This window comes from Aptenodytes patagonicus, chromosome 1 (genome assembly GCF_965638725.1).
Source record: "Aptenodytes patagonicus chromosome 1, bAptPat1.pri.cur, whole genome shotgun sequence".
Taxonomy (NCBI): Eukaryota; Metazoa; Chordata; class Aves; order Sphenisciformes; family Spheniscidae; genus Aptenodytes; species Aptenodytes patagonicus.
The window spans coordinates 66,707,133-66,719,372 of record NC_134949.1 but is presented as its reverse complement, the minus strand read 5'-3'; the positions used below and the strand labels follow the sequence as shown (position 1 = coordinate 66,719,372).

Below are 12,240 nucleotides of genomic sequence, written 5' to 3'. Positions count from 1 at the left end.
TCTGTCTGGGGTGTACACCAGACTCCCTTCTTTGCTTGTCACAGAATGTGCCTCCAAGCCAGCACAAAAATCGAATTCCCAGGACTGAATATAATATTTTTCCCTATTTAACATGGAACTATAAAGTGGATTCCACAAGAGGGAGCTAGAAAACAAATAATCTTTCATGAAGCAGGCTATTAAACTCTTTACAGAATAAAGTGGAGGACGTGCTACATGTGTCCCTTATCAACCGGAAGAGGTGGCTGAGTTACTGTTGCATCGTCTCTCACTGTGATGACTCTTTGTTGTATGGGAACATCAAGTCATGCTTCAGGGCTTTGTAAAGATTGACAAAGGATTCAGCCCAAGCGTCTTTCTGGTGCCCCTGGGACTGAGCAGCCCTGTAGGCCGTGTAGACCATGGTCAGCACCGTCCTTTCAAAGTCTTCTTTCTTGAGGACTGTTGGGTAGGAAGACAACCTGCTAGTCAGCCTGCGGATTTCTGTGATGCTCTTGGGGATAATCTCATTGCAGATGGTGTCAAACTCCGCAGCCTTCCTCAGTGAAGCGAGCTCCTCATCTTTGATGGAGATCCTCTGACCCTTGTCAATGTCAAGCTCAGCTAAAAGAAACTGGTACAAAATCAGAACACAGAAAGCTATTTATCTTCTCCAAGAGACTCTAGGCAGAGTGTAAGTGAATTAACAACATGTCCTTAGATCTTTACTTTAGGTCAAATGGAGGCAAAACTGTCATTGCACTGGCTGGAGGTGGGGCAGATCAGAAAGTATCTATGCGAACATTGGACTCCTGTGTTACCTACCTGAAAAAATTAGAGACAGGTTACGGGGAAAGGAGAGAGGAAAAGGAAAAAACAGGTAGTCTTCTATTGTCCAAAACAGGCATGGGTTGCTGCTGGTGCCACATGAGGACTGGAGAGGTGGAGACAGCAGCACAGCTCGGAAAGGCCGTTTGCCCTGCCAGGGATAGCAGTGGTGGCCTAGCTCTGCGTGAGAGACCACAGCTTCCCAGCCCATCTCCCCTGTTTGGTCATCCAATCCCAGTTTCTGAAGGTGTGGGATAGATAGATTTGACCCATGCACCTTCTTCAGGTGGGCCACTTTCCCTTAGCTAACCATGTGACACTGTTCCAGACTGTGCATTACATCTGCAGTCTCCACTGCTGTGAAAAAGGGGACCTGAATCATTCTGGGGTGAAACAGTCATGCCCTTGGGATTACTTTGCAATGACTGGTACTCGTGGCTTTAATGATTTGAACAAATAATTTGGGACTGAGACTCAGACCAAAGAATTTAAATGCATTGTGTTGTTAATACGTAACTGTTCTGGAAGAAAGTTGCTTTCAGTGGAAAGCCATTTGCTGTCGTTTTCACTTTGCCTGTCAATGAGCTAGAACCCACATTTGAGGTACTGCAGGCAACTGCTGCCTGCTTAAGCACTGAAAGCACATATATATGACGAGTTTGTCATATATATGTCTGTTCCCTCCGTTCTGGTGAGCTATTACATAGTCAGCAATGGGTTTACTGCTGAGATGAGTAAAAGTGACTTGAAGACAGATAATAGATAACCCCAGTGTGGACAGTAACCCCAGTGTTGGTTAGGGCTTAAGGTACCATCTGCTCCCATATACTGAACCTCGTAAAGCAGGACCACATCTTCCAGCGAGTTTTGTAGCACTGGGTTAAGGAAGGCAGCTGAGGACCTCTTGAATCGCTGAGCAGCTGGGAAAAGCATAGCTGGAAAATAACAATGGGAAAAGAGAGGTTCCATAGGGTGGCAAACACTGAAAAGAGGAAACACTTTTTAATAGTAGATTTAACCAAAGAACTGCCTGTTGCAAAGACTTACTGTACAGTATGACTTCTCACTGTAAATAAAATGGGCGGCATGGACTGCTTTGACCATAATCTACTAGGGATGGAGGTCAGCTGTTTGTCCTGTATCTATACAGTGTCTAACACAGAGTGGTTTATAATCCAAGCATGTGACTCTGAGGTGCAGACACAGTGTAAGGAATAGTAATGGTAACAGCAACATCAACACTGCATGAAATACATGTTCTTTTCCTGGCTCTGCAAGGGGAAATCAATACTGACCATCAACACAGCCTACTTTCTTCAGGCCATTCTCCTATGGACAAACTTCTAAGACCCTACATTTCTCCTGGTTTCAGCTGTCTAAAAGTTGATGTCTCCTTAGTTGATAGAGACAGCTCCTCCAGAGAGTAGATCACCTCATCTGTCCTGGGCATATATGTCTGGAAGGAGTGACTCACCCTTTGGAGATGCCTATGTCTATTCATTGAGCCTGTTACCAGCTTAGACAAGACAGCTACATTCAATGAGGTAAATCCCAATTTATTATGACTTTAATACTTCACAGTGTTATAGCTAGAAACAACAGTGTCTGCTATGATCAGGTATTTATTTGCCACTGTGAAGTGTACTACAGGTATTGTCCCAGGGAAGTGAGACAGAAAACATATGTATAGCCCCTGAACTCAGTACCCCAGTGAGGTAGAGCATTTGTGGAATCATTGACCTGTACAGTACCGAGTACAGAAAACATCTGATGCTACGTTACAGACCACCTAAACGCTTTGAGTTACTAACTAGGTTACTAACCAGGTAACTAGGTACTATTAAAAGGTGTCAGTTCCTTTCAGAGCAGAGGGGAAAAACCCTGTTTTGTTTAATATTATGTGTATATGATTTAGATGTTGATGTTTAGGTAACCATAGTTTGGATTGGTCAGATTTTTTCTAATACTCAGGAACAGGAAGGCTTTTTTAAAGCTGTACTTATGTGACTATCGGTGCATTTCCTCATAAACTCCACTTCTCAACTTTTAACTGTTGTTTACCAATAGGTAAATTTGGAAAGCAATTAAAAAAAGGAAAAAAACCCCACCTTTTGAAAGGCACAGACTCTGTAGCCTAAATGCAGTCCTGTTTCCTGGGCTGTTGCCAACTGCTGACTTTGTTAAAGTTTGACTTCTTAATGATATTTAAGTTCAAGTAATGCAAGGAGAAAGAAACCAGGCCCTCAGAGATTGTGTTAATTAGGACCTTTGCTATCTAGTATAAGAAAAATTAATTGGGATAATACTAGGTATGAAGTAATTCATGCTTGACCCAGCAAAGGGTATTTTGGCCTTGAATTAGCTGGGGAGTATAGTATAGGTAAAATAGTTTGTTGAATTGCAATAAACATACTGCAGCTGGATACTGCTAACTGTAAATGCATCTTGTAGTGATGGGTTTCAGGCATTTTGGTAAGACACCTACAGAGCTAGGTGGTTCCTATTGGATCCATGTGAGTTTAGGTTAAAACTTGTTAAATAACTAAATAGTACTTGCAGGGTATGTGACTAAAAGCCTGAAGGAATGAATGCACCAAGTAAAAGAACAGAGGTGTTGAAAAGGACTTGGTCTCTGCAGTAGCCTTTCCCCAGCATGATGCCTTTACGACCCGACCATCTTGTCTGGCCCAGCTGAGGAGGTGGTGAGTTTGGGAAAGGTCACCAGCTGTCTGCAGGTTCTGCTCTGCAAGAGTGTTTGCTTGGCTAACCACTGGTAGCTGGGGCTATACCCTTTTTCTGCTGCTGCTCCATCACTGATGTTCACCCCTCTTGCTCAGAGCTTTGCTGAGACACACTGGAGCTATTCCGTCTTTTGCTTTTGGCAACTCAAGAATGCAACTGAGTGCATGTGAAGCACTTGAAACTTCAAGCACTAATTGCTGAGTAATTAAAATTTTTATTACCGGGCAATTAAAACTCTAATTACTAAGCAGCTGGCAGAAATCCAGTCCATAATGATGACAATTCATTTTTATCTCTTTTAGATGCCCTTTCAGTGGAAACAGCTGCAGAGTGCAGAGTACATCTACACATGCAGGTGATTTACATCTCAGATATTCCCTGAGCCATGGAAAAGGTGTCTATGGCATCTTGCTTCAGTGCTGTCATGCTTATTGTCATCACACCGGTCGCTTTTAGCTTTCAGGACAAGTTCAGATTCCTACCACAGAGCTGAGCTAGGAGTCATCAGATTCAGCCCATCACCACTCACCCAGAAAAGCCTCGGTGAAGGACTCCCACATCTAGCTTGGAGGTTAAGTTGGCCTACACCCTGTGTCAAAACTGCTTCCATAAAGAAAAAAAGACAGGTCATTGTCATAGGAGACCCCCTTCTGACGGGAACAGAAGGCCCAATATGCAGACCGGACCCACTTCTCAGGGAAGTCTGCTGCCTCCCTGGGACCCGCGTTAAAGATGTGAAGAGAAAGCTTCCTACCCTGGTATGGCCCTCAGATTACTATCCATTATTGATTTTTCAGGTAGACAGCAATGAAGTTGCAACAAGAAGTCTGAGGGCAATCAAGAGAGACTTCAGGGCCTTGGGACAACTGGTTAAAGGATCAGGAGCACAAGTAGTGTTCTCCTCTGTCCTTCAAGTTGCAGGGAATGATGAGGGAAGAAACAGGAAAAGCCAGCAGATCAATACTTGCCTCCGAGCCTGGTGTCACCGGCAGAATTTGGGGGTTTTTGATGGTAGATCAGTCTACACAACACCAGACCTGCTGATGACAGATGGGGTACACCTGTCTCAAAGGGGGAAAAGGATCTTTGCACAGGAGTTAACAGGGCTCATTGAAAGAGCTTTAAACTACATTCGAAGGGGGAAAGGGAACTACAGGCCTGTCAGTCTGACCTCAGTGCCAAGGAAGGTTATGGAGCACATCATCCTCAATGCCATCACACGGCACATACAGGACAACCAGGTGATCAGGCCCAGTCAGCATGGACTTATGAAAGGCAGGTCCTGCTTGACCAACCTGATCTCCTTCTATGACAAGGTGACCCGGTTGGTGCATGAGGGAAAGGCTGTGGATGTCTACCTGGACTTTAGTAAAGCCTTTGACACCATTCCCCACAGCATTCCCCTGCACAAACTGGCTGCTCATGGCTTGGATGGGTGTACTCTTTGCTGGGTAAAAAACTGGCTGGATGGCCAGGCCCAGAGAGTTGTGGTGAGTGGAGTTAAATCCAGTTGGCAGCCGGTCACGAGCGGTGTTCCCCAGGGCTCAGTATTGGGGCCAGTTCTGTGTAATATCTTTATCAGTGATCTAGATGAGGGGATCGGGTGCTCCCTCAGTAAGTTTGCAGATGACGCCAATTTGGGTGGGAGTGTTGATCTGCTTGAGGGTAGGAAGGCTCTACAGAGGGATCTGGACAGGCTGGATTGACGGACCGAGGCCAACTGTATGAGATTCAACAAGTCTAAGTGCCGGGTCCTGCACTTGGGTCACAACAGCTCCATGCAATGCTACAGGCTTGGGGAAGAATCATAGAATCATAGAATCATTGAGGTTGGAAAAGACCTCTAAGATCATTGAGTCCAACCATTGACCCAACACCACCACCCACTAAACCATGTCCCTAAGCGCCTCATCTACGCGTCTTTTAAATACCTCCAGGGATGGTGACTCCACCACTTCCCTCGCAGCCTGTTCCAATGTTTAACCACTCTTTCAGTAAATAAATTTTTCCTCATGTCCAATCTAAACCTCCCCTGGCGCAACTTGAGGCCATTTCCTCTCATCCTATCGCTAGTTACTTGGGAGAAGAGACCAACACCCACCTCACTACAACCTCCTTTCAGGTAGTTGTAGAGAGCGATGAGGTCTCCCCTCAGCCTCCTTTTCTCCAGGCTAAACAACCCCAGTTCCCTCAGCCGCTCCTCATAAGACTTGTTCTCCAGACCCCTCACCAGCCTGGTGAGGAGTGGCTGGAAAGCTGCCCAGCAGAAAAGGACCTGGGGGTGCTGGTTGACAGCCGGCTGAACATGAGCCGGCAGTGTGCCCAGGAGGCCAAGAAGGCCAATGGCATCCTGGCCTGTATCAGAAATAGTGTGGCCAGCAGGAGTAGGGAAGTGATTGTGCCCCTGTATTCGGCACTGGTGAGGCCGCACCTCAGATACTGCCTTCAGTTTTGGGCCTGTCACTACAAGAAAGACATTGAGGTGTTGGAGCACATCCAAAGAAGAGCAACGAAGCTGGTGAAGGGTCTAGAGCACAAGTCTTATGAGGAGCAGCTGAGGGCACTGGGGTTGTTCAGCCTGGAGAAAAGGAGTCTCAGGGGAGACCTTATTGCGCTCTACAACTACCTGAAAGGAGGTTGTAGCGAGGTGGGTGTCGGTCTCTTCTCCCAAGTAACAAGTGACAGGATGAGAGGACATGGCCTCAAGTTGCGCCGGGGAGGTTTAGATTGGATATTAGGAAAAATTTCTTCACTGAAAGGGTTGTCAAGCATTGGAACAGGCTGCCCACGGAATTGGTTGGGTCACCATCCCTGGACGTATTTAAAAGATGTGTAGATGTAGTGCTTAGGGACATGGTTTAGTGGTGGACTTGGCAGTGCTAGGTTGGACTTGATGATCTTAAAGGTCTTTTCCAACCTAAATGATTCTATGATTCTATTCTATGATTCTAAAAATGAATGCCATATTTTCCATTTAGTACTGACCCACTTGCTGAATCACAGGTAACACCTCAGAAAACAGCTGGGTTTTCCTACCCAGCTGTTCCCAGGATGACAGGGATTAGGTTAGGAGATTCAAAGGGACAAGAGCCTGAGCTGCTGTATTGTAAGAAAGGACTTTGTATGCGTATCAGAAGCATGCCATCCTCTGTAGGGACCAGGCTAGCACTGACTCCCTGATCTCATTATCTTGTTCCCAAAACATATCAAACTTTGTTACAGTTCTTAGAGGATCTAATCAGAAACTCTTTCAGAGCTCATTTGTATTTGTCATTTTGATTTTCCTGATCTGATTTTCCTGATCCACATTTTATTTCAGTCCTTCCCTTTCTCTCTTTTCCTGCACAGTAGTCAAATCCTTCCAATATCACTCCCTCCACAGTCCTCTCCATGAATTCACGAGTTCCTCCAAGATTGTGTGAACATTTAGAGCAAGTACTCTCTGATTTTCATTACACTGACTTAACACACAGTTAAGCACAAAAGCTGAGACAGAGAAAGATTTGCAGCCAGTTTCTGCATTTAGTGATTGCAAATTCCACTTGAAACTTTTCTGCTGACTTTACTTCTTCCTGCATTTACTTCCATCTTTGACATGAGTTAGCTGGAGAGTATCAAAGAACAGCAGAGGAGTATTACTGTGACTTACCATCTCTTTACTATTTTCTTCCCCAAGGGAGTTCCCTGTAAAACTGTCAAGCAGTTATTTCATAGCAAGATGCAGAACAATGTGCGTCATTTTATAGCGATGTTGCAGCCAATTCGTTTCAATGGCAGTAGCCGTGAATGTCTAAGGAGGAGAGATCCCTAATCAGTATTGACAGAGAAAGCCCAATCCAGTGATCTCTGAAGTCAGTGGAGAGACTCCTATTGATTTATTGTTTTTACTTCTCTTACAAATGTGTAAAGAAATCTCCAATGGAGATGTGGGTGCTTCTGTCCTAAGGGCTGAAAAGTCACATAACAAAAAGCTTATGATCCACAGAGATGAGGTAGGAAAAATAAGGTTTTGATTATCCTTACTGAAAACATTTTCTATTATATATCTGTGTACTACCAGGCTCATCCTATTCCAAATCCCTTCTTCAGAGGGCCTTAGGAGTGGTCCCTGATCTGACCTCCCTCACTGCCCACTGAGGTCTCAGGGCTGGAGGTGGATGGGAGAAGTGTGCCTGAGTGCAGCCACCTGCTGCCAGCCCACCTGCCGACCCTGAACAGCCTCATCCTGTGTCCTGGAGCACACCACTGCTTGTGCCTGAAGAGGGTGGGCAGCCAACAAGTCTAGTACTAAGTGTGGCTAAAAGTGCCCATCAAAATGTGGTTCAGGAGTCCCTGTTTTCTGCACCGCTCATTGCAGGAGTCCGTCCAGTCTCCTACAGCTCTGTTGACTCAACTCCACTTCTCCTTAAGGACTACCTGTGTTTTCAAACAAGAGCTACAGCCGTATTTGCCAACTCATTGGCCTGCTTCTATTTAGCTCATGACAGCTTAGAAATTTCTTTACAGTTTAAATGTAACGTCACATCTGAGGCTGGCAATAGTTTTATTTTAAAAATGCTTTCATATTTTTTTTAAGAACTGTGCCAGAATTTTCTGGACCTCATTAGTCACGTGTTAAACATTTGTGATCCCCTCCCAGGTTTTCCATGCAGTTTCACTGGTGAGGGTACAGATGTTTGCTTTTGCTTTCCAGTCCACACTCCTGCTCATGATTTCCCAATTGCTGCCTGTGATGTCTTTGGAGCAGGAGTGCTCAATTATTTATGCATCATGCCATTTTCTTCTCCTACGAAAAGATATGAAGCCAAGAGCATGAATCAGGCCCTGTGCAGGCCATCGCTCCAAAACACGTACAGCTCCCCGGGGCTCCAGGACATGAACACAGTTTAACACAGTTTAACTGGGGTCATGACTCAGTAGGAATTATTTTGATTGACTTCAGGGGCGTGGAAAAGGGCTATCTCATTGCCTCAGTGGGACCCCTTTCATGAAGGACAGGAGGAGCAGAGGAACAAGAAGGACTTGTGGGCCAAAACTCCTGACTCCCTGCAAGCAAAGCAAAGGAGAGTTGCCTGTTGGCATAAGGAAAGGCAGTGGTCCAACTGGAGTTGTCCTATAAGCCAAATTCAGTAAGCAGGCTGGCAGTTGTGTCTTCTTGTCTTAGATTACTATGGCCTGACTCTGAAGAAACTCATGAAAATCATTTCTCTGGGCATCACTGGCTTCCTGGGACCAGCTCCCTATTTCTGGGAATGCTAGGCAGGGAGTGGTTGCACAGGCAGCAGCAGTTCCTGTTCAGTGATGGACCTAAAAAGGAAAAGCAATCTCTGAAACTCCTTTATGTGTTCGCCAGCAGTTGTAACAGGGTTTAATAGGGGTCTGCAAAACCATATCTCAGACCACCACAACCGTCTTTTTACTGCAAGCTCACAACCACCCCTTAGTAGTGAGAAACTGCTACAAGCTCAGCAATACATCCAGCTTGACCTCTCAAAGCAAAAGTTTCCCTTTCCTGCTCAAAGCTTTTGAAGTCAGGACTCCTAGACCTCAATAGAAAGAGGTTAATGCATCCCAAATTATAATGACAGTAATTTCTCCCTATTTGGCTTTATCTTATTGGTAAAGCAGGGAATAAAAGTGTTTACTACAAAATAGCTGTTCAGTGCTGCAAATGCATTTGTGCATGGAAACAAATATGCATACTTCCCCTAAATGAAAGGAAAGGAAAATGTAAAACTTTATAGGTTATGGTTCATGAAGGCATGGTAAAGTATGTAAAACATTTTTTTTATAAATTCATTGGTTATTGTTGTTTTGTTCTGTCCTATAAGAAGCCCAGACAAACAGAACATTTGAATTATACTCCAGTGGTGTGAGTTTTTCCCTAGCCTAAACATCACATGGCTAGAAAAGCAAATAAAAAAAAATCCGTGGCCATGCTCAGCCTTTTTTTTATGCCAGCTTCTGCAAGAGTCAAAAAAAGCCTTCTCCTGGGCCAGATACATAACCCTTTTAAGCTTGTTGTTAGTCAGCCTGGAGCATATGCGGGTTCCTCTAGTGAGCTGGAAATTTTCCTTGTGTCACGACATTTTTCTCTAACCTGCCTGGAATTTGCACTAAATGGATCTCAGCACACCCAGAGGCTCCCATCAAGAGAAGACATTTGTTGATAACCTGATAACAGATTTTCTCAATAGCACTGACTTCTTTGAAAAATGAAGATGATTCTTCAATCTGAATTCAAGCATTTGCCAAAGCAAATGAACTCAGCACTGTCCACAAGGTGATTGTATAGGCAGACACAGCAGCCATTGTAATGCCATGCAAAAATTATGAGTGATCTAGGCTGGCTGAACCTGTTTTGTTGCAGAGACTGCTGGGCAGTTCCTAGAAGTCATTGTTGCTTTGGATCTTAGGACAAATGCCTGAAATGCTCACAAGAGGATTTTCTTTAACAGTGTGTGGGAAGCATTGTTTTGAACTCAGTCTCTACATTTCTCCTTGACCATGCACTGCAGAAGAGAAGAGAACTTAAGTGTCAAAGTTTGCATACCCTTGATAAAGGCTTTTTGTTTCATGTTCCTCTTTGATCACCTTGCTTACGAGTGTTTACAATCAGGCCAGAAGTATATTTTATGCGTAAAGAGTTTTATTTCTGCAGATGACTCTTTGGTGGGTCCTTATGCTGAGTTGTTCCTTTCCTAAGGCAACAATTTACTATCCCCAATTTACTGCCTCAGGCTAATTGTGAAATACCTGTCCTTACCATCCTGCAGTCAATCAAAGTCACTAAATGTTTTGCTGCCCTGAGCAGCTACCTGCTTTGTGCCTGCAGCAGATCTTGGCATTGCTTCCTCCAGGGTGAAGTGGTGTTGACCTATGAGAGGTGCGTGGTGGGCAGTGAAAGTAGTAATGTAAATCACAAAGACTACAGTGTTAATAAGTGATGAACAGGTTTTATGCATAGTAATCCCATCCTTCTTTACTTCTTGTCCTGCACTTGCCTCATCCCCAGAAGGATGTGTGTTCACCATCTGCAAGGTGTTTATACTGCCCTGGGCTTGCAATCGCTGCCAGGGCAGAACCTGAGGCTTGGCTGGCCAGCCCTGCAACAGAGCTTGCTCAGACATAACTCCTCTAAGCTTCCTGAGTTTTTGCTTTCCTGTATCAAAACTGCTATATTAGAAATGATTGAACACTTTGTCCTAGCACAGGAGAAGTGGAAAGAGCGGGAAGCTGGAGGAAGAGCAAGAGGAATAAAATAAGGGAAACACACACAAATCCCTAGAAAGACAAGGAAAAAGCACTGCAGTGCTATAAGCTAGCTTCTGAAACTTGTATCTGGAATTGCAGTTACTCACATAAGTAGCTCCCACGACAACAAGTGCAATGCAAAGGCTTGTGCATTCCAACTTTAATACATTTAAATCTCCATTATTGGGACATTAAATCCCAATGCCCCTTAGGAGTACACAGCAGCGAGATGGAGAAGACACTTTAATTACAAACCAACATGAACTAACACATTTTAAAAGCAGCTACCAAGAGAATTTGCCTCTTTTTACTTTCAGCTTCATATCCTTGCTATCTTGGCTCCTAAGACTAAAATTAATAGTGGCAATGGTCTCTCTTTATTCCTGCCTGTTGGCTGAAAGTGAGAATAGACATTTGTTTCTTCTTTTAGTTATTAAAAAAATAGTTAAAAGAAAAAAGCTTCATCTTTAAAGTCTAAGTTTTCTCAATAAGGATGTAGGAAGTAGATCTCCCTACAAAAGCTGGCAAGAGCTGGCAAGAACAGAACACTGTTCTTTGAAAAAAAAACCAGTTTAAAACACTTAGAATTAATAACAGATTGTATTCAATTCCTTAGTTCATCACATAATCAGTTTTTTCAAAGTTACCTTTTACTAATTTATTTCCTTTTTAAGAAACACACATACTCTGAAAGGGTATCTCAGTTCCATAAAACAGAACCCACTCCAACCTACACTTCTGCACTTCATAAATGACTTGAGATGTGTTAGAGTAGATTAACATGCAACAGAGTTTCTGTATAAAAACTAGAGTGGTAATAGCCTTTCTAGCTACTTGGCATGAGTAAGAAATGTAAAGGTGTATTAGAAAGACCAGAAAACCCTTATGTTTACAGAAATGGATATTGCTAGAGAAGGAAAAGGTGCATCTAAGCCTGTGTTTGTGAGAGGCAGAGGATATTTTTTTCTTTTATGATTTAAGTAAAATGGTTTCAAAGATATGACTAGCATCAACCAACTAAAATGGTCTGAGAATTTATTCCCTCAGATGGAATTTCCATTATGCAGCATTTTCACCTGTTCCCAGCCTGGAGCAATGTATGCTGTGTTATTTATTCTTCCCTTGGTCATAAAGAGGGGGTCCCCACCTGGAATTATTTATGCTCACAAAAAAAGATGCAGTGAGCCAAGAGAGGCCTTTAACGTGCTGGAGTAAAGTTGCCGTAGAAGGCATGGAGAGAAAAAATGCACACAGAGAAACTGAAGGAAAGAAGTGAAATATATCATTACCCTTCAGTTTGCTGCCATATTACCAGGAACTGGGCGTAGGCTATGGTGAACACTATATGAGTGAAGGGCAGCAATAAAGAAAGGAAATATCAACCCTGTTCCACAGGTTTAACACAGAGGCAATAAGCAATTTCAGTAACAGGAAATT

The 12,240-nt window shown here is 43.8% G+C and overlaps 1 protein-coding gene across 1 annotated transcript in view; it reads right to left on the bottom strand.

Moving 5' to 3' along the window:
• The window catches only part of FAM180A (family with sequence similarity 180 member A), a 28,288-nt gene continuing 16,048 nt past the window's right edge, over positions 1-12,240 (bottom strand). The window contains exons 2-3 of the mRNA XM_076328751.1: positions 1,642-1,742; positions 1-613 (exon numbers count right to left, since the gene is read on the bottom strand). Of these exons, the coding sequence (XP_076184866.1) occupies positions 269-613; positions 1,642-1,742 (446 nt within the window). The 3' untranslated portion in view covers positions 1-268. The remainder of the gene's footprint in view (positions 614-1,641; positions 1,743-12,240) is intronic.